Source organism: Sinocyclocheilus grahami, unplaced genomic scaffold (assembly GCF_001515645.1).
Source record: "Sinocyclocheilus grahami isolate Dianchi unplaced genomic scaffold, SAMN03320097.WGS_v1.1 scaffold1000.1, whole genome shotgun sequence".
NCBI classification, from domain to species: domain Eukaryota; kingdom Metazoa; phylum Chordata; class Actinopteri; order Cypriniformes; family Cyprinidae; genus Sinocyclocheilus; species Sinocyclocheilus grahami.
This window is the reverse complement of record NW_015506179.1, coordinates 536329-557667: the sequence shown is the minus strand read 5'-3', so window position 1 is coordinate 557667 and position 21339 is coordinate 536329. Positions and strand designations below refer to the sequence as shown.

The following is a 21339-nucleotide window of genomic DNA, read 5'->3' as shown; positions in this document are numbered from 1 at the left end:
AGTCCCCAACCCGAGTTGTTCAGCATTCAGCAGAAAGCAAGTTCAGATCTTTACGGATGTTCTGTGGGGAAATCAGAGCCAATTTGTGCCAGGGGATGCAGAGCAGTGAATAGAACGAGAGACTATGCAGTGGTGCACACCCACCCACCAGTCACAAGCACTTAACATGCTCAAAGTTCAATAAAGTTTTCACTGTTTCCCCAACAAATGTTGCAAAACATAATGCCCCAAAAAATGTTGCAAAACACTTTATCAGAACATAGCATAACACCACCTCAGGGAGTCATCCGAATTTGGTGAAGGTGGTGAGCCGGAAAAAAGGGACTCAAGCTCTCCGTCCCATATTAGATCTTCATGCTCTGAACAAATACCTAAGGAAGTACAAGTTCAGAATGCTCACCCATTCTATACTTCTGAAATTGGTGCGCCCAGGCGATTGGTTTACCTCAATCGACCTGAAGGATGCATATTTTCACATAAGAATATATCCACCCCACAGGAAATTTCTGAGGTTTGCATTCCTTGGTGTGGCATATGAATATCTAGTCCTTCCCTTTGGCCTGTCCCTCAGCCAGAGGGTATTCGTGAAATGCACAGAAGCGACCCTAAATCCGCCCAGGGAGAAAGGCATTCGTTTCGCTACCTACATAGACAATCGGAGCACAAAGCGAGAGATCACACAGCCATGCTCCTAGAACATCTATAGAAACTGGGATTAAAATTAAACACCGAAAAGAGTGTTTTAGTTCCCAGACAGTCAATAACGTATCTGGGGTTGTTACTGGACTCAGTGATATTTAGAGCGCGACTGTCAGTGGAGAGGGTAATAACATTTATGCAATGCCTGGCCGAATTTCGGAAAGGGAACAGTGTTTCTCTTAGCACATGCCTCAGACTATTAGGTCTGATGGCCTCAGCTCTAATAGTCATTCCCCTAGGCAGACTATTTATGAGAGAGTTTCAATGCTGGGTAGCCTCTTTGAGACTGGACCCATTACAGCACTCCCAGAGGAGAGTAAGAGTGACGTCAGTGGCTGTCTTAGCACTGTGTCACTGGCAACGCCCGTGCTTTCTGGTGCAAGGGGTACCTATGGGCGTTGTCCAGGCCAGGAAGGTCATAACGACGGACGCGTCGTTGTCCGGCTGGGGGGGCATTCACGAGGGCAGGGCAGGGAATGGGAGATGGGGTCCCCACCTGAGCCACTGTCACATAAACTACTTGGAAATGCTAGCTGTCTTTCTGACATTGAAGCATTTTCTTCCTTTTCTGAAAGGACATCGTGTTCTTGTGAGAACTGACAACACTACAGTTGTGGCTTACATAAACAGGCAGGGAGGTCTCAGATCACTCCCCTTACACATGTTGGCATGCAAACTGATTTTGTGGAGCAATGCCAGTCTTTTATCCCTGAGGGCGACGCACGTACAAGGGATCATGAACTGGTGTGCAGATCTGCTGTCCAGGGAAAGCCCCTTTATGGAGAGTGGAAGCTGAACATGGAAGTGGTCGGCCAAATTTGGAGCATATACGGTAGAGCGACAGTGGATCTGTTCACGTAGCAGGACAATGCTCAATGCCCTCTGTTCTTCTCTCTGAAAGATCAGAGCGCGCCTCTGGGAATAGATGCACTGGTGCACGAGTGGCCTCGCACTCTCCTGTATGCGTTCCCACCGATAGCGTTGATATCCCCAGCTCTTCACAGAGTGAGGAGACCAGACAGTGTCATCAGAACTATACAGAATTTTAGGGCCCTGTCCACTCGATCACTCTATGAATGTAAATGGGGCGTGTTTGAGCATTGGTGCGCGGCTAGACAAGTAATTACCTTTCAGTGTTCGGTGGCAGTTGTTCGATCTTTTCTGTAGGATCTGATAGATCAGGGTAAAGCATTCTCAACCATAAAGGTGTTTCTGGCCACGATATCTGCCTGTCATGTAGGTTTTGATAACAAATCTGTTGGGAAGCATCATTTGGTATGCCGGTTTATGAAGGGCGCGCGTCGTGCTTTACCAGTCTCAAAACCGATTTCTCATTCATGGGATATAATTCTGGTTCTTGATGTGCTTTCTGTGACTCCATTTGAGCCACTGGACAAGGCTGACCTGAAATTATTGTCGTTTAAGACGGTGCTGCTGTTAGCTTTGGCTTCAGCAAAGCGTGTAAGTGAAATTCATGCACTCTCGGTGCATTCATTGTGTATGCAATTTATAGCAGGGGACGCAGGGGACGCAGGGGTGCTTTTGAAACCTACTCCTGCCTTTATACCTAAGGTGATCAATTCTATTATTCCTCTCGAGTTAAGAGCCTTTAACCCACCGCCTTTTGCTTCAGCAGAACAGCAAAGGCTGAATACGTTATGTGCGTGCTTTTAAGTATTTACACGGAGAGAACTAAAGGGTTCAGAGAGAGTGATCAGCTGTTTGTGTCTTGGGCGAAACCGCGTACGGGAAAGCCGATTACTAAACAGTGTTTATCCCACTGGATAGTGGAGGAAATTTCTCTTGCATATTCCAGTAAGGGTCTTACGCCTCCGTCTGGTTTACGTGCTCACTCAATGAAAGGAATGTCGACGTCATGGGCTCTCTTTAAAGGGGTCACGTTACAAGATGTCTGTGAAGCGACGAGTTGGTCATGGGCTCTCTTTAAAGGGGTCACGTTACAAGATGTCTGTGAAGCGACGAGTTGGTCCTCACCGCACACATTTGCAAGGTTCTATAAACTGGATGTTACAGCTCAAACATTTGCACATGCAGTATTGAGCGTTGGATCTTGAGTGTTGACTTAACCAGCCCTATAATAGTTTCTTTGGTTGGCAGGAGACTTCGAGACAAAACGGGAGTTAGGATATCCCATAGTGAGACACCCGAAACGTATGCTTGAAAGAGAACAATAGGTTACTTGCATAACCCCGGTTCTCTGATAGCATTAAGTGAGAACGTCGTGACATTGGGGCTGGCGTAATGGAATTGGGCTTCTTAGGAATACGCAGAAGGGGCGTATCCCGTAGTGAAACACCTCACTTAATGCTTTCAGAGAACCGGGGTTACACAAGTAACCTATTGGTTTGTCTGCGTTTGCTCTGAAGTGCTGCAATTACCTGATTTGCATCAGGAGAGCTGAATTACAGTCTTGCGCTACAGCGCCACACTGGTGAAACCGCGTTATTGCAGGCTCTTACATTAGGTCATATGAGATCAAACGATTACTCGAAAACAAAAATTTGTAAATTTTTTATTGTTGTCGATAATATCGACTAATCGTGTCAGCTCTAGCCGGAGAGCCTGCTTTAAAATGACAGAAGGGCTGGTCTCACTATATTTTGGACCCCTGAGGAGCATGGTCGACAGAATGCTATCTGGCTTCTGCATAATTTACATTTAATGTAAATTGAGTGCATTTTAAATGTAACTAATATCTAAAAAAATTTTTTTACAGGTTTGGTCTGCAAAACTTAGCACCACAGTGCATATTTTATTGTACGTTTGATTTTCTTATAGTTATAGTACACCTTTCCTCAATGATATGTGTATAATAATATTCTATAGAAGTTAATGTATGAAGGTTTTTTCCTCCTCAGTGGAGGTTTGGACCTGGTTGTAAGTCTTTTATGGGAATTCTCTAAGTTAGATCAGTTAGAAAAGATGGTATTCTGAGTCAGAACAGCCTGAACGTCTATACCAAGTTCTAGGATGAGATTTTGTTAGAAAATAGAAGGCCCTCCTTCTCCATCCCCTCCACGTCAAGTGCAGATCCTCCCTGCACGGGCATTTTACTAGTAAAAGGATCGTCCTTCCAGGTGATGGAAACCTCTTCCAGAAGCTCTGGAAAGAAGCTTAAAGGGGACTTTTACATGGTGATTTGCCTATAAATGTGTCTTAGCAGTGTGAGAACACAACCACCCTACAATGATAAAAATCCATTCACTACTTTTGTATAATCCCCAAAAAACCTGAACAGTCTCAATAATCAAATTGTTTTGTTTTTCTTAGCGGTATGATGTCATATTGCTCAATCCCCGCCCACGACCGCTGACAGACTGTCCTGTATTAGCATATCTCCGCCCTCAGCCTGTTGTACACTGTCCCCCATTTTCTCCGCTCTCGAGCAGCTGCAGCGACAGCAATGACTCATAAGCAATGCAGGTGTTTTGTAGTTGGATGTAAAAGTGAACATAAGAGTCTTAATTTTCTCCCGGCATCAGAACCACTGAGGACGCAGTGCATTAGTTTTGTTTTTGATGGTAACGCACCACCAAATACACCAAAAGCGGAAGAGAGGGGCAGGGTGAGCAGTGGCTCCTTATCATTTAAAGAGACATGCACCAAAACGGCTCGCTGTGAACAGAGCTGTTTTTGACAAAGTAAAAAGGGTTTTGTTTTACACGACCACTGAGGAATTTTAACCAAAGTATGTTGCAGACAGTTCATGAAGACCCTAAAGAATCACACCAACTTGTGGAAAATGGGCATCCGATATCCCCTTTAAATAGTAGATCAGTGTGTTGGCTTGGCAAAGTAATTACTGTATATTAATAATTGTACAAATAATTATATTTTAAATAATAACGTGTTCAGATATGCAGTCTACAGTCTACACAGTTACGTGCAACCTGTGCATCTTTGTATTTTAATTTGTCTAAATTCTTTTCAACTTTAATCCACCAAAACAAAAGTTGGATTTTCTGAGCAAATCACACTATAAAAACCCAGATCGTCACCGTCAACCCTCTGTGTTCTCCTGTAGCTGAGACGTGCTCCAGTGTGTCAGGGTCTCCGGTCAAGAGCTCGGATCTGGGTAACAGCTCAGTGGGATCCAGCACAGCCACGCTGAGCCCCGTGTCAGAACCACTGGAGCCGGTCCAGACTCAGCAACCCTGCTCGCTCAAGGGCTCTCTGTCCTCTGACAACATCTACGGCCCCACCACACACACAGCACCCCGACAAGGTGAACACACTCACACGGCTGTTGTCTACAATAGCCTGTCAAGCATATGCTGCTGTACATATTTGCTGTAAATGCATCTGCCACTGCCCTTACCAGCCACAGTTAAACAAATGTCTTAACGTCCACTGTCCTCGTTGAAAGCAAAAAGCATCACTTTAGTGTTTGGAGCTGCCCTAATCAACACACATAGAAACCAAACCATATGATTTATTGCTTGATACGCATGCCGCCTGGCTCGGATGCAGTGTTCTCATGTTCTAGACCAGGGGTTTTCAACCTTTTAGGACATGCACCCCCCCCAACATCCAACCCCAACATTCCCCCCCAGTATTACTGTAGTCACTCCGAATTACTTTATTAACATTAACATAAAAGCAAATATCCATTAAAGCTATTAAAGCAGCAAACTATTTTTCTTTTGCTCTTTTTGATTAACATTATTTACATAAGAAATGCACGGATCCGTTATACTGATGTGCATTTTATATTTTCTTTACTGTTTACATTCACTTAAATCAACCGACTGGCCTGATCGTTAAGATAGTTTTTGGGGGCTAAGGTGACAGATAGGGGGGCTGAAACCCACCTAAAAATGGTTTAGAACCGCCCCTGGTATAGTGTGCGTAATTATACTGAAACATAAATATATAACCATTTTACCTGATTCAATGTGATGGCTGAGCCTGTTTCTGAGATAACAACATGCCAATCCGTGGTTGGATTTCTGACACGGCTAATCATAAATCATTTTACACTGTCAATAAGCGTGACCAGGGTTGCCAAGTTTTTACAACAAAACCCGCCTAATTGCTACTCAAAACTAGCCCAAAACTACAAAACGCGGCAAGTGTTAAAGTAGCCCAATTCCGCGGGAAAACCGCGGACTTGGCAACACTGAGCGTGACTGATACTCGAGCCAACTCTGCTCTAACTGTCGACTAGCAGTGGGAGTCAGATTGCCCCCTAGTGGATGGCTAAAGATTTGTTAACTCATATTCATAAATTCTCAAGGGAACGTCTCTGAATTAACTGATGCTCGCGCCCCCCTTGACAGGCGTGCCCCAGAGGTTGAAAACCCCTGTTCTAGATTATCATGTCTTTCTCCTGTCTTTTTTTGTCACATTTCTCACTCACATGCATGGGATTATTGCCAACTTTCACAGTCTCTCATGTGCGCTCCACTCATTTACTTAGTTTAAATGGAGTCGGGCATAATGTGACATTTAATGCTGCCTAATGGCTCAGTCACATGACATGATTTCATGTACAGCTAAGAAAGTTAAAAGGATTGCATGATGCTCATACTATGTCTGAAACATCATTCTTTTGGATCAGTAGACATTTTCACACGTTCAGTTATTGCCATAAATATCTCTATCTAGAGGTCATGTGTGAGCAGAAAAGCAATTGATCTTCTGTATTTCAAGGAGTTGGGTCATTGCCACAAAAGTTTTGTATTTATGTCATGTGTAAACAAATCTGTAATATGAATGCTTTGTGCCAGAAATGTGGCACAAACGGCACATACTCTGTTGCAGTGGTGCTTATGCAGCAACCTAAGTTTGAATCTGGCTCATGTCATTTCATGATTTCATTTCCAGTCCCCTCTATGCAAAAGCCCCAAAAATAATAAAGTTACTGAAGAAAACCCCTGGTGATTTATGTAAGAAACTACATGTTACAGACCCCCACATGACCGCTTCAGTTGTTCAGAAGGAAATGGCTCAAAAGTAGGCATAGCGGCATCATCCCCATTTATGTACCGCATGAGATGATAGCTCTTTCAGACTCGGCAAACCTTCATAAACTGGGGACCTTTGTTGACTACTGACAAGGCTTTTGCATAATTCTTGTGTTGACAGAATCCACCCCAAAGGTACCACCAGAGTCAACAACCGGGGATGTTTCCGAGTTAACAGGGTCCAATAGCATTTGCGTGTAACCCCTTTAGTGCAGTGAGGATGCCAACCAGGACAAACTCCTCAGCTGTTGACCCACCACTGAAACAGCCTCATGTGGGATAGTCCCAGTGCTACCATAGGTGACGCCACGGACAGGAGACCCAGAAGTCTGCAAAACAGACTTGCAGGAATACAGGAATAAACGAATGGACATGAGCAATAGACAGTCTCATTTGCACATTGTGTATGAATTCAGATCTACCCCCAGAAAAGCAGTCTGTTTCCCCGACAACAAAACGCTCTTCTGAAGGTTTATTTTTTTTAGATCCAGCTTCTGTATGTGATCGAGAACAGCCTTGTCAAAATCAGCCAATCGTCAAGGTAATTCAAAGCATGTTTGCCCTGGAGTTGCTTTCCTGTGTTTCAGTGCATCTGTGTCAACATTCTGAAACTGCACTTTCTGATTGTAAAGTTCAGTAGATGCAGGTCTAGGATTGGAATCAAACCACTGTTGGACAGCACTTGGAAAAACTGCTATAGAAACTAGATTCCCTCTGCGATGGACACACTTCATCTATGGCTCCCGCAAAAAAAATCTGAACCACCAGGACACACATTGTAAACGTGTGACTCGAGGCGAGAGTCCTGTGCTCTGAAGGCGTTGTTGCACAGAATATGAGTGAGGAGCTGTTGATCTGCTGTTCGCCAAGATGGAAAACGCAGAGAAACTGGCAGAACAGAATCTCAAGGGCAGTGAGGAGAAAAGCAATTAGGCTTTAATGGATTGACGCAGGAGGAGCCCTTTGGCACAGTAGGTCAAGGAAGCACAAATTGGCTGTTGAGCAAGGCCACTGACCCCAGTCCTTTTTAGGGGGAGTCCAGACTACCTGGCTGCTTCTCGGCTCCTCTTGAGGAAACTGCAGAGAGCTGGAACAGTATCATCTCACAGGCGCCACAGGCTCTTGAACCCGCGGGGAATCGTTTGCTGAAAAGCAGTAGATTGTTTGTTTGCAGTGGGAAACTTAACGACAACAGCATTCACTGTGTCTACGAAATGCCTCAACTAAGCAACAGGAGCACCCAACCGATTTCTGTTTCTCATGGATATCTGTGAGGTTGAACCACAGTTGTCTCTCGGTCGCCTCTCATAGAACGACGGATTGTGCGAGCCAAATGCTTATTGACTTAATGTGCCAATTCAGTTGTTCAACTGAGCTCTTTGACTGTCTTGGGAGTCAAGCAAGAAATTTCATCCATATCTTTAAGGTCATCAGCTTGGTACGCCTGCAGTACCACCATTGTATGCAATGCCGCTCCCACTTGACCGGCAGCCATATTATTGTTCAGGGCTGGTGTAGTCCTGCAGGGCTTAGACAACAAAGTAGGCCACTTAGAAAACCACTTCAAAGATGGGGCTGAAGATGGTTAGAGATACAAGAAATAAGCATCTCTTCAAACGTAGGCATTTCAACATACCCCTGCTTCATCATGTTAGAGATAGCTTTGAGGTTGTGTGTTTGTGATCCTGCAAGGCCGACGCACACTATGGCATTTGTTGAACAACTTCTGGCTGGGCTGCATCCTGCCTGCTTTAATTCATCCGTGACACACGTCGCCATTTCCCAAAGCTAAGAAAAAAGACACTGGCCAGGCTTCCTGACCACATTTTTTCCTGGCAACGTCAATCGGTCCGCTGCCAAACACCCCACGAAGTGGCAGTAGGAAAAGCATCATCCTAACCGAAATAGATTTTATCGTAAGCTTCTGGGCTTGGGCACAGTTCTTCAAATGTAAACTCCACTGGAGAAAAACACAGCACAAAATAGGCCAGCCAAATTCAATATGGGCTTCAGACACACTTGGAATGTCAGTTACTGATGCATCGTAACATGCTGACCCCAAAACTTTACTAGGGACTGAGCAGTGAAGTGACAGGAAAAAAAGGTAATATATCTATTGTAGTAAAATTAAATATTTGCATCAGAAGACATTAGGGCTGGGCGGTATGACAATATATATCATTACCGCGGAATAAAGTGTCTATCATTAGGCGGGATGCAAATATGTCTGCGTAACACAGTACTGCTTAAAAGTTATATACACCTTGGAGTGACGAGGAAACATGCATGAATGAGAAAATAAAGAGTGGGATGCACTTGATAGAGTTAACAAGTGCAATGTGGTGCTCGCACTGACTGACACACAAAGCACACACTCAGAAAGTGTCTCTCTCAGACAGCATGCGATCGCGAATTTGGTACTTGCATGATGTTTAATAAAGTTATTAAGTGCAATAAGCAGTGAAAAAGAACTCAATCCGCTGCTCACGCTGACTGACACGCAGCCGAAGCGCACGCACTGAAAGCCTCTCTCAGACAGCATGCGGTCGCGAAAACAGATCTCTTTCGTGCTTGAACGGTCAAATACACACACAATTATGTCAAAATGCCCGTCGTGTGCAGTATTCACATAAACACAGTCGGTTATGTATTAAATAAACGTAAACAGCTGGGTGAAAACCGGATGTGTTTCAGTATATTGGATCCATTCAGTCTGTCTTAAAGTGACAGCAGTCTAATTTACCTGCTGCTGTCTGTCATTATTAATGTTAATCACTCACTGCACTTGACTGAATCACTTTTGGATCTTTAATAAGAATCAGTTCATGTTTGATTGATACAGGGAAGACTTTGCAGTGTTTTATTGACACACTTCATTCAATTTCTGTAAAATTTCTTACTACATCTTAAATAATTAGCTGCTTTTTCTTATGTTTAATAACAAAAAATATATATATCGTAAAATATATATATCATTATCGTGACATAAAATGTCTCATACCTTGAAATAAGATTTTGGTCATATCGCCCACCCCTAGAAGACATAGTAGCATAATGGTGTAGTTACAAGTAAAACCAGCTAATCTTCTTGGAGTGAATGGTTAATACTGTATGGCAATTTTACATTTCTTTGCCCGTATATGGATTTCATGTGTGAAAATGTCTAGTGATGCATAAGAGGACTGTTATATAGACTGCAGAAAAGCATTCCCATTGTTAGAAACAACACTTCCACATCTACATTAACTGCTGTTTTCTGAGACACTTAACCAGTGTTGTGGCGTGTTGCTGATATGATGCTTGTTGATGGGGTACTGATCTGACCGCTGCCTGTGTCGGCTGTTACACCTGTCTCTCTCTCTCTCTCTCTCTCTCTCTCTCTCTCTCTTTCTCTCTCTCTCCCTCTTATATTCATTTCTCCACAGGCTGGACCGTTTACCACCAAACATCTGAGCGAATCACCTATAAATCTAGTAGCAAACCACGCACTAGATTCCTCAGTGGACCCGTGTCTATGTCCATCTGTTTGTATTTGTTCTACTTTTCTTCTATTACCCATAATTCCCTTTTCCCTGTTTCTTTCTGCTCTTCTTTCGTGATTTTGCTTTGGTTATTCTATACTGCATTTCTGTCATGTTCACATCCATTACTCATGCACACACTCATTCAGTGATCATCAGGCATTTTCAGCCATTACATTTCCATCTTCATTTCAGATGGCACTTTCCATGAATACGGTACAAAATAGGGTCCGAAACATAAAAAGTGAAACAAGGTGCGTAATATTCATTAAAATAGTAATTGTCAACCTCATGAGGTCAAAGTACATGTGAACAGTCTACAGTTAAAATGCAGCTTAAAAAACATAATAAATATAAAATAAAATACATCAAATTAAATCATAGGTAGCAGGGTTGCAGACTTCCTAAATCCTAAATGAAGCTGTCACTCAGTAGGGTGCAAAACTGCTACTTTGGGAGCAAATTTCGGCTTGTAGTTTTTGATGAACTTATATTTACTTACCGTTTACCACCAAACATCTGAGCGAATCACCTATAAATCTAGTAGCAAACCACGCACTAGATTCCTCAGTGGACCCGTGTCTATGTCCATCTGTTTGTATTTGTTCTACTTTTCTTCTATTACCCATAATTCCCTTTGCCCTGTTTCTTTCTGCTCTTCTTTCGTGATTTTGCTTTGGTTATTCTATACTGCATTTCTGTCATGTTCACATCCATTACTCATGCACACACTCATTCAGTGATCATCAGGCATTTTCAGCCATTACATTTCCATCTTCATTTCAGATGGCACTTCCCATGAATACGGTACAAAATAGGGTCCGAAACATAAAAAGTGAAACGAGGTGCGTAATATTCATTAAAATAGTAATTGTCAACCTCATGAGGTCAAAGTACATGTGAACAGTCTACAGTTAAAATGCAGCTTAAAAAACATAATAAATATAAAATAAAATACATCAAATTAAATCATAGGTAGCAGGGTTGCAGACTTCCTAAATCCTAAATGAAGCTGTCACTCAGTAGGGTGCAAAACTGCTACTTTGGGAGCAAATTTCGGCTTGTAGTTTTTGATGAACTTATATTTACTTTAAATTGAAAGAAAATATTAGTTTGATCATTTATTCTTTCAAAGTTGAATGGTTAAGCTTGACAAATGCAGTCAAAACTACACAAGAAAATTGATTATTTACCTCGCTGTCCTCCATACTGTATGTAGAAAGATCTAAATGATTAGATAATAGTTTATCCTGTATATCCAGAAGCTCTCATAAAAACATTTTGAGATTTGTGCCACAGTGTATCGTGTTCGTGGAACGAGCTGGATGTCTGCTCATCTGGCCTTCAGTTTGTCTTCTGTACAAACGCTTTGTGCTGGGCTGTAGCTTTGACCGATAACATGAGCTGTCTTTCCTCAAACATGGCCATTCTCAACATTTCACTGAAAGCAGAGAGAGTGTGTAGGGATGTCTGCCAAAGCTTTTGTATCGTCTGTATATCTGTGCCTTCTTTCATTTTCATTCCACGTAAAATCCCAATGAGACGATGATTGAGGTGCGGTGTCATGTTTGGAGTCAGAAGACGAGCATGCCAAGGGCACGAGCAGGTTGCTGTGGAGAACATCAGGGCCGTATTTTTAATTTTGTTTTATCTCACTTCTTGTTCTCTGGCTGTCACCTGCATGATTATAATATGATGCGGTTCAAGAAGCGTATTATATTTACCTTGTGTTTCTGTTACAGCTTGTAGTATTTTGTTCATTTTGAGGGTTCATTTTGGACTTGAACATGACCAGTGTGTCATAACTATGATTAGGAAGCCCATTTCTTTTTATACTTGGTCTCCCTCCTTGTCAAAAGTATATGATTTGGTCATTATTCTAACCTTCATTGTTAGAATTCTCTCTTTTTTCCCCCCTTTGTAATTTAAAAAGTAGCATGCAGCACTTTTAATAGCATTCATGTTTCAATAGTAATGCTTCAATTTAGTTTTATTTATACTATTCCTGTGTTTAAATGTTAGATGTTATTTGTACAGTATGACATTTTTAAAGCCCAATGGAAATCCTGGTTACAATAGTCACTTGTAAATAACTGTGCTTACTGAGATGGATCTTTTTTTTTTAATACATCCAAGATGTTTGTTGTTGGTTTTAAATGGTGATGCTTCTAAAAGTGGAGGCTTAGGAGAAGATCAGTTTTAGTCTTACATGCTCAGTATTTTCACTCACTGCCACAGACACATACCAAAATATGATGACAAACGATTGTCAGCAATGATTCAGTTATGTAGTCCTGACTTTTACAGACCCCATGAAATCAGAGTTACAATGTTGTGGATTTTAGTCCATGTCTGTTAGCTCTGAGGTCATCTGCCCTGTATGGTTTATTGTCCAATAAACTGCTCGATACAATAAGAATGTCCCTTATTATAAATAATACTTGTCCCCCTTCTAATGTTACAACAGAAGCAACTGAACTGACAGCTGGCATTAGTGGTGATAACCATGAGCTTTACCCTCCAATCTTGCCTCGGATAGCAAAGGTAAAGATGGTGGTGAGAGGTCCTCCAGAGCTGAATGTGAAGAGTCTACATTGCTTTCATTCATAAGCAGTCAAGTGTGAATTCAGCTGTCTTCAGTTTGTCCCAAACTAACTCCCTGTTTCAATAGGAAATAAGCCAGGAAAGAATAAACGAACATTGTGCTCATCTAACCATTTCATGGGGTTTTTAAAGTAGGACATTTAGTCAAACAAGAGTGCTTAAGTTTCTTTAGAGTCCACGCTTGAAGGCCTTTTTAGCTCAGGAGCCATTCAAACAGGTCACTCACCAACACAACACCTCATGATATCACAGATGAAGCCTCCCTGCACCTGATTCTGTACCTGTTCACTGATTGGTCGCTGTGTTTTCTTGTGCAGCAGCTTGTCCAATGGGCTGTGCCGTGTGCTTTTCCCCACCCCCTAACGCTTCTGTCTGTGCTGTTTTGCTCTTGTAGGGTCCACTCTGAAACGGCTATGTCTAGGGAAAGAGCGCAGCAGTAGTAACTATCCCACTCCTTTCTTCTTCGGTCCTAGTCCCGCTGTCTTTTTTTTCTTTTTTTATTTGCCATTTTCATTTTTTTTTTTTTGGCATGAGCAATCACCTGTGTGATAAGTGCTTAACGTTTGCAGCCACAGATTGTGAAATGTTTGTCACCGTTTTGATTCTTTATATTAATTTAAATAATATTTTTTCTAGTGCATGGTGATATCTGTGCGATACAGTCAAGTGCTTACTGAAACCTTTATGATTTCTGTATTCCCAGTCATTTAAGTGCATATGTGTATGGGTGATTGTTATTTCTTTGGTTCTGTAATCATCCAGCTGCTTGATTTTAGGCTGGAAACAAGTACTCAACAAGAAGTGCACAAGTACACAAACACGGATACGATCAGATCCACCATCTCAGTTCAAGCGCACCTGATGTGGTTCTGGCTAAAACATGATTCACCCATTAAAAAAACATTAAGGGTGCAAATTTGTTTTATGAATTAACCATTTTATAAAAAATACAATACTACAGTGAGAATAAAAGTTACGCCTTCTTTCTTTGCGTGAACATTTGGGCGGCGTTATGCAAATCGTCCCACATAGTGAGGTAGACATGTGTGGGCGTGTTAGAACGAGCTGTTTTAGGTTGACTCTTAACTTTTATAAAGAATATCTCTTTGGATTTGAGACTTTAGTCTTTGCAACTTTACAGATCTTCTTTATGCACCAAGAGCTTGTAACACTCCAAAGAGAAAGGAAAAATTGAAATCGCATCATATGACCCCTTTAAAGCATTGTTAAAGCAAATGTTTACACACCTAATATTGCATCTATTCATTAGGGCTTGTTTTGTATTAACCGTGATTTTAACCACACTTCACTGTGTAAAGTGAAGAATGACATCAGCAGTCAGTGAGCAGCAGGTTGGTTACAGTTGACCTCAGGGGAATTCTCTGAGTTTTTGCTTGAGGTCTTTCTCAATCTCTTTCTCAGGGTCTCACAGTACTGGTGCTGCCCATGTGACTTCAGCAGCCAATCAGAACCTGCCTCCCGCAGCCATGCCTGCTTCATCCTCTCGGCCAATCACGGTGCTCGTTCAGGCTCAAGCAAACAACAGCAACAACAAAAGCGGTACCTTCACCGATGACCTACACAAGCTGGTTGATGATTGGGCAAAAGAAACTCTTGCCTCCGCCCCTCAGCTCCGCCCCTCTGTGTGTCAGAGTAGACCGCAGAGATCTCATCAGTCCTTCCAGACCAACCCCACTCCAATGGCCAGAGTCCCCAATCAGGTACTTTATGCTATTTTTCCTCTAGAACCTTAACAAATGACAGAAGATTTTGATTAAAAATGAAGGGAGTACATAAAATCTGGTTTACATCATTTGTTCTTGCACGTTTCCTCAAAATATTTGAATGCATGCTGTGTTATGTGGTCACCGTGAGAAGCTCCACCGATGTTTAACTCTTGCGCCTGCTTCCCGCGGTTTGGGTTCTGCTGCCATCAGAGCGGTTAGGTGCCATCGATCACGGGGATTGTAGGCGGAGCATGGAAGGAATCTGTCAGGAAGTGCTTTCCCTTTCAGAATTCCTCCTGTTGTTTCTGATTATTGCATACTGATAAATGTGAGCTAAGTAAACTAAGTAATGTGGAACATCTAATTCAAACGTATTAGATGCAGAGAGAGTTAGGGCCTATATTATGAATAAATCCGTCCCCTCTGCTGTTGTGCTAGGTGTGCCTCCTTGATAGCTATTCTTGAATAGGACATAATTAGGCATTCTCTCGCTTTAGAGAGTCGTCATGTTGAGGCCTCATTCCTTGGAGCTCGAATTAGGTAGTTTTGACATGCCCTGACATTCATGACATTTATGTGGTTAGCACCTGAGAGACAAAGGGCCCCTCTCCTAATGGCCCATCAGTGAAAATATTTTACTCCAAAAATATTTCACTCAATTTCATACATTTTAGTCTGGAATAGTTCAACTATTAAAATGTGTACAAGTTTATGTCACAATAACATGATAACTAATACAAGGATGAAAAATTACTTACTCAATGATCAATGATATCCTCCACTGGATCAAGCTGTGCATTGCATCGTTTTCTTCTTCACAAGGCTTAAACACAAGGCTTTTTCCTCACAGTTTGTCGTTTTCCAAAAAACGAAAAGTAGCTTAAATGAACATTATGAATCTTGCTGCTTTGTTTATGGAGGTGATGGGCTGTTTTCAGGTTTGAGCATGTCACGTGGATGATTACCGTATGAATAGCGTGTGCTACGCATGGGTGTGATCACTTTACAGATAATGAGATCAGACGGGAAACACTGTACCTCTCCTTGGTTTCATGCAGATTACTTTATCAGAGAATAGTTGTTTTCAATATGACTTAATTCGTTTAAAGGTAGACGCCTTAAGCTTTCTATAGGCATATTTCTCATGTCTGTGTGTCAAGTGCATTTTGGTTCTTTTCTTTTGACACATTTCAGAAAGAAGTTCACAGAGTCTGAGACTGCAGGAATTGCACCCTGTTTATTTTCTTTATTTTACAAAAGCACAATGTTTTGTTGTTATTGTGAGTGTATACAAATAAAAGTAGAACCTTTACAGATTCTAATGATGTATTACTCTCCTCAAAAAGGAACTGCTTTTCATTTGACATGCAACTTCATGTTTTAACCACAGATTGTGATAGAGGCCAAAGTTTTATGGTGCAGCTTTAAATCGGTCATCATAACCAGCAGTGTTGTCACAGTACCAGCATTTCAGTAATTGGTACCAATACACGTAAAATTCCACAGTTCTTGGTACCCATTTCAGTACCATAGCAGAAACTTTTATTTTAATGGTTATTTTGAATTTGACTCTTTGATAATAAAATATTTAATAAATAAAATGAGTTGTAATTATTAATGCTACGAATAAGTAAATACGTTAAAATACATTAAAACATTAGCATTGTAGCCTTCACACATACAGGAATGTTTGAAAGCTGCCAGCTATCACTGGGTACCGGATCTGATCTGCGGAAAGGCTGGTATAGTTACATTTTAATAAAAGTATCAACTTGGTACCAAACTTTTCTGCTACATTTGTGACAACACTAATAACCAGCTGTACACTGTTTTTGATGGCTTTGGGATTGTTGTGTCTGACTGATACGAGATGAGTGAGATCTCAAGGGTAAAGCCCAGGTGTGCATAATCAATGGCCTTTTAAATACGCCAGACTAAAGCGAGAGGGGTTCGCCCCACCGTTAGCATCATGTCCCTGCCCTTGGGAGTGCTGAGAGTAGAATACATGCTTAGTGTTATTAATTGTGTTCAGACACATTTGGTAACATGACATTGTGCTTGTGCTGCTAGAAGCCTTTGCCTTCACGTTTTTTCCTACCATGTCTGTCTCTTTTTTTCTTAGATAAGGGGATCAATCCCTCAGTCAGCTGTGAAGTTCCATCTACCACTGTCCTGTCCTCTGTCAGCAGCTCTGGGTCCCATCATGCCTCATGGCATCACCAGCACCCCATCACCCATCCTCCAGCAGGGCGGATACTTGATGCCCACCGTCCCCTTTGCTGGGATGATGCCAGCCCCTGTGTATCCAAACCAGTGGTCCGGTTTGCCCAGTCCAGTGTTTTCTACGGCCGGTATGGTCCCGTACCCAGCCATGGGCAGCCCAGCACTGCAGACTTTTCCTCTGGTGGTCAAAAGCCCAGACGCCCCGATGTGCCCCAGCAAAGCCAGGACTGCATAAGAGTGCCACCCTGCGCTCCAAACACAGCAACATACACTGGTTTTTGCGTGAAGCTAATCAATGCACACTTGCAGAAGGATAATCATGCAAACTCAACACAACTGATTACAAGTCAAGTCACCTTTATTTGTATAGCGCTTTATACAATACTGATTGTGTCAAAGCAGCTTTACAGAGACAAACAGGAAAATAGTTTGTCAATGAAGCAAGAAGACAATAACAGAGTCAATTTTCAGCTAAAGTCAGAATACAGACATGTACAGGACATTTTCTCCTTCGCAGTGGGAGCTCCTGCAACACTCTATAAAATGCTTTTCATTTGGCTTCAGGATCAAACCACAATCTCTGAAATGTCTGTGTGCTTTAGATCACTGTTGGACAATAGGCACATCTGTAGAAAGCCTTTGAGCCTGTAAATATGTGTGTATGTGTGAAATTGGGCATGAGGAGTGTGTTTGTGTCAAAACAGTCCTGTGGGCACTCCCGGGGATTTATTTTTAAGACTTGTATTGAGGTGTGTTAGTAAAGTGTTTGCCTGAGAGTACTGCAGGACCATGGCCTTCAATTCTACTGCCATGAAGTATAATTTTATAATAATTTCCCCCATAAATCAACATATTGTGAGTGACTAACCTGCGGAAGCATGGGCAGGCGGCTCTTAGAGCTATAGACATTTTATAAAACACGAGCAGAATAAATGTAGTCATTCTTACGGCAATGTAAGAATTGAAATTCATGCTACTTGTGTTTTATAAAAGAGGCCAATACTCAGTTTAAAATATTTTTAATAAATTTACAGCACTCCTGAGTGGCTTTCATTGGCTGTTTACAGAATTATCCCGCATTTTTAAACTTTCAGATTTCAGAACACTGTCAAAATCAAAATCCCTAGATGAAGATGAATAATTCAGGACGATGTCGTGCCTTGATCAGTCATCAGTTTTCTCTCGAAAGGTATGAATCACTTCTGAGGAAAAGCCATTCCTCTGTGGTTTAGCATGATTTTCCTTCTGTTCCTAATGCAATAGTTTTTTTTTCAGTCATGTGGTGGTTTACATATTTAAAGTCCCATTTGTTGAAGTTTGCAATCAATAAATTTGACATACTAATTTTAAGTTTAAATTGGAGCCAGTCTGTGCAGATTGATGCATGAATGCAGTTCCAGCTGTTGATGCTTGGGTTTCTGATCGTTTGTACTGCATTCATAAGCAATACTGCACTACCTTACTGTACTACAGCTGTACTAAGCACAGAGGAAATGAACAACTTGTTTACATTGCGATGATGTGATGTACAATGCATGCCATCAAAGCATTGCACATACCAAAATACACAATTAAGAATTGCTATCTAAATGCATTGAGGTATATTTTATGTGCTTGTGGTCTTGCAAGCCTCACTCTTTAGAGTGTGACACAGGGACTGAATGCAGGTTTGACTTTGGGATCAGTGTTGTGTGAACTGAATGTAGCAGCAGTAAAAGTGTGTCATTGACATGAGATGCATGCGATTCAACCTCCCTGTTACATACCCCCCCCCCATAATGTGAAAGCTAGCCAGACTTGGCACAGGGCAAATCTACTTTACATTTGTGTACACAAGTTCAGTTACTATTTTATCAAATCTCTGATGTTTATTTGCTTTGATTAGAGGCTGAGGTTGTTGTTTTTTTCTTTTTTTTCTCCATTGGCTCTATTCTGAGCTCTTGCACAGTGTCAGTGATGTTGAGTTACATTTTTTTTTTCTTTTAGGAGGGCAGTGCAATTGTTAATTGTGATTCATATTTATTGTTTTGTTGTTGTTGTTTTATTAAAGTGATCCAATATGGAAGAAAATACAAGTAATTAAATATCAGCTCACACAAATACACATGTACAAAATGTATCTGTTTCCAGAACCCACATCCCAATACTCTAACAGTTTTATTCATGTTTGTAAGATTTCGTCTTGTTTTGTCGTGTAATTTAGTCAGGTTTCTGATAGAGCCAGCATACTGTTTCCTTCATGAATTCATCCATATTCTTCATTAGATATATTTTCAACAGTATCTTTAACACAACTGGCAAACTGTGAATTGTACAGTCCTCTTTTATTTAGTTTATCAGTGCTTTTTGATGCATCTTCTGTCCTTTGTGTCATTCATTCAGTTTGATTAGTACATTTGTACAGGATGTTCAATCAGTCAGAATGATCTGCTTCAGATGAAAGGCTTCCGGGAGGAAGGGGTTTGTTGTTCTGTTCTTGCTGTTTAATGCTAAAATCTTTGGCAATAATTACTTTACTTTGCCATGTTAGTGACTTACTGATCTAATGTGGCGTTTCATAGATTATGGACTTTTTCCGGTTCTTTTTTCTGCATTGGCGCTCTGTGAACGATTGCTTATGATGTACACCATTCTATGAATTACTTTGCTCCGCTCAGATCCAAAATACACTCACAACACAAAGACTGAACAAGTTTAATTAAAGAATAAATCAATATTTTGTGCTTAACTACTGTGATCTTGTCATTTTGTATAGGTATAGCCAGTGATATTCTGAGCAGTGCTCTTCAGGTTTTGTAAAACAGCAGGGCGGTTCCATTCCAAAGGCTGTGAACACTGTTATATCATGCAACAATCATTACAGGAAATAAATCATTAGGATTATTTATTGTTCTCTTGTCTTGCAAAGTCTGTTAAATAATTTTAATGTGATTTGTTTCACCCCTATAGTTGGACTGCAATGATATATTTTGGCTGATGCTAATATGAATGGGTGCCAGGATAATAAGCCCCCCCCCCCCCCCCCCCCCCGTAAAAAAACCCTGTAAAGCTAAAACTGTCACAGAATCAGCCAACACCACAGCACCAGATCCCATCACTCAGCACACACAATCTCAATAGACAGAGTTCTAATCACACGCACCTGCAATCATTATATGGACCATATAAGCCAACACTTCACAAGCACTCACTGTCTGGTCCCGTCAATGTTACTGTAACGACTGGACAGGGCAGACACACAATTATTTGTTATATTTAACAAATAATCTTTAAAACCTACTCTGAGAGTTCCATGGACTATCCCCCAAAAGTGCAACTATCACTCCAAGAGGGCTGTTATTCTTGACCAGCCAATCCAGTTTCATATGCAAAACACCATGCTAGAGACAAAGGATCGTAAAATTTCCCTCCAAAGGTACCATTCCTCATTGGCTCACTCAAATCCTGAGGGTGTGACATTGTCATATGCAAAACACTTGAACCGGAAGCGTCGTAGACCTGTCAACCCGCTCAGCAGACACGCTTCGTCGAGGGGGAACAGGAATGGAATCGACTGCTACACCGGCCTCAAAACCAGGGTATAAAATAGCCTATTACGTATTGATTTTGATGTTTTTTAATGTAAAAACCACGCAAATGTCATAACTGGACCTCAGACAACAGTATGAATTTTTTTAATTTTTTTTTATAATTATTAACAAGCCCAAAATACACCGGGACTTTTATTTTGAAATGGCTATGCTATTGCAGGCTGATCCTTCAGATGAGAGATCAAATTTCTGTCTGTTTTTCTGTCTGTCTGTCTTTCTGTCAGTCTGTCTGTTTTTAATGTAAAAACCACGCAAATGTCATAACTGGACCTCAGACAACAGTATGAATTTTTTTTATTTTTTTTTATAATTATTAACAAGCCCAAAATACACCGGGACTTTTATTTTGAAATGGCTATGCTATTGCAGGCTGATCCTTCAGATGAGAGATCAAATTTCTGTCTGTTTTTCTGTCTGTCTGTCTTTCTGTCAGTCTGTCTGTCTCTCAGTCTGTTTTTCTGTCTGTCTTTCTGTCAGTCTTTCTGTCTGTCAATCTGTCTGTCTTTCTGTCAGTCTGTCTGTCTTTCTGTCTGTCTGTCTTTGTCTGTCTGTCTGTCTGTCTGTCTGTCTGTCTGTCTGTCTGTCTGTCTGTCTGTCTGTCTGTCTGTCTGTCTGTCTGTCTGTCTGTCTGTCTGTCTGTCTGTCTGTCTGTCTGTCTGTCTGTCTGTCTGTCTGTCTGTCTGTCTGTCTGTCTGTCTGTCTGTCTGTCTTTCTGTCAGTCTGTCTGTCTCTCAGTCTGTTTTTCTGTCTGTCTTTCTGTCAGTCTTTCTGTCTGTCAATCTGTCTGTCTTTCTGTCAGTCTGTCTGTCTTTCTGTCAGTCTTTCTTTCTGTCAGTCTGTCTGTCTGTCTGTCAGTCTGTCTGTCTGTCTGTCTTTTTTATCAGTCTCTGTCTGTCTTGTCTGTCTGTCTTTCTGTCAGTCAGTCTGTCTGTCTTTCTGTCAGTCTGTCTGTCTGTCTGTCTGTCTGTCTGTCTGTCAGTGAGTGAGT

General features: G+C 41.5%; 1 protein-coding gene across 1 annotated transcript in view; it reads left to right on the top strand.

The window, feature by feature from the left end:
* Nucleotides 1–17147, top strand: part of LOC107565403 (serine/threonine-protein kinase WNK2) — a 52000-nt gene extending 34853 nt beyond the window's left edge. Inside the window, exons 21-25 of the mRNA XM_016250634.1 lie at nucleotides 4745–4945; nucleotides 10112–10210; nucleotides 13206–13250; nucleotides 14234–14532; nucleotides 16661–17147. Of these exons, the coding sequence (XP_016106120.1) occupies nucleotides 4745–4945; nucleotides 10112–10210; nucleotides 13206–13250; nucleotides 14234–14532; nucleotides 16661–16996 (980 nt within the window). The 3' untranslated portion in view covers nucleotides 16997–17147. The remainder of the gene's footprint in view (nucleotides 1–4744; nucleotides 4946–10111; nucleotides 10211–13205; nucleotides 13251–14233; nucleotides 14533–16660) is intronic.
* Nucleotides 17148–21339: the final 4192 nt, after the last annotated feature.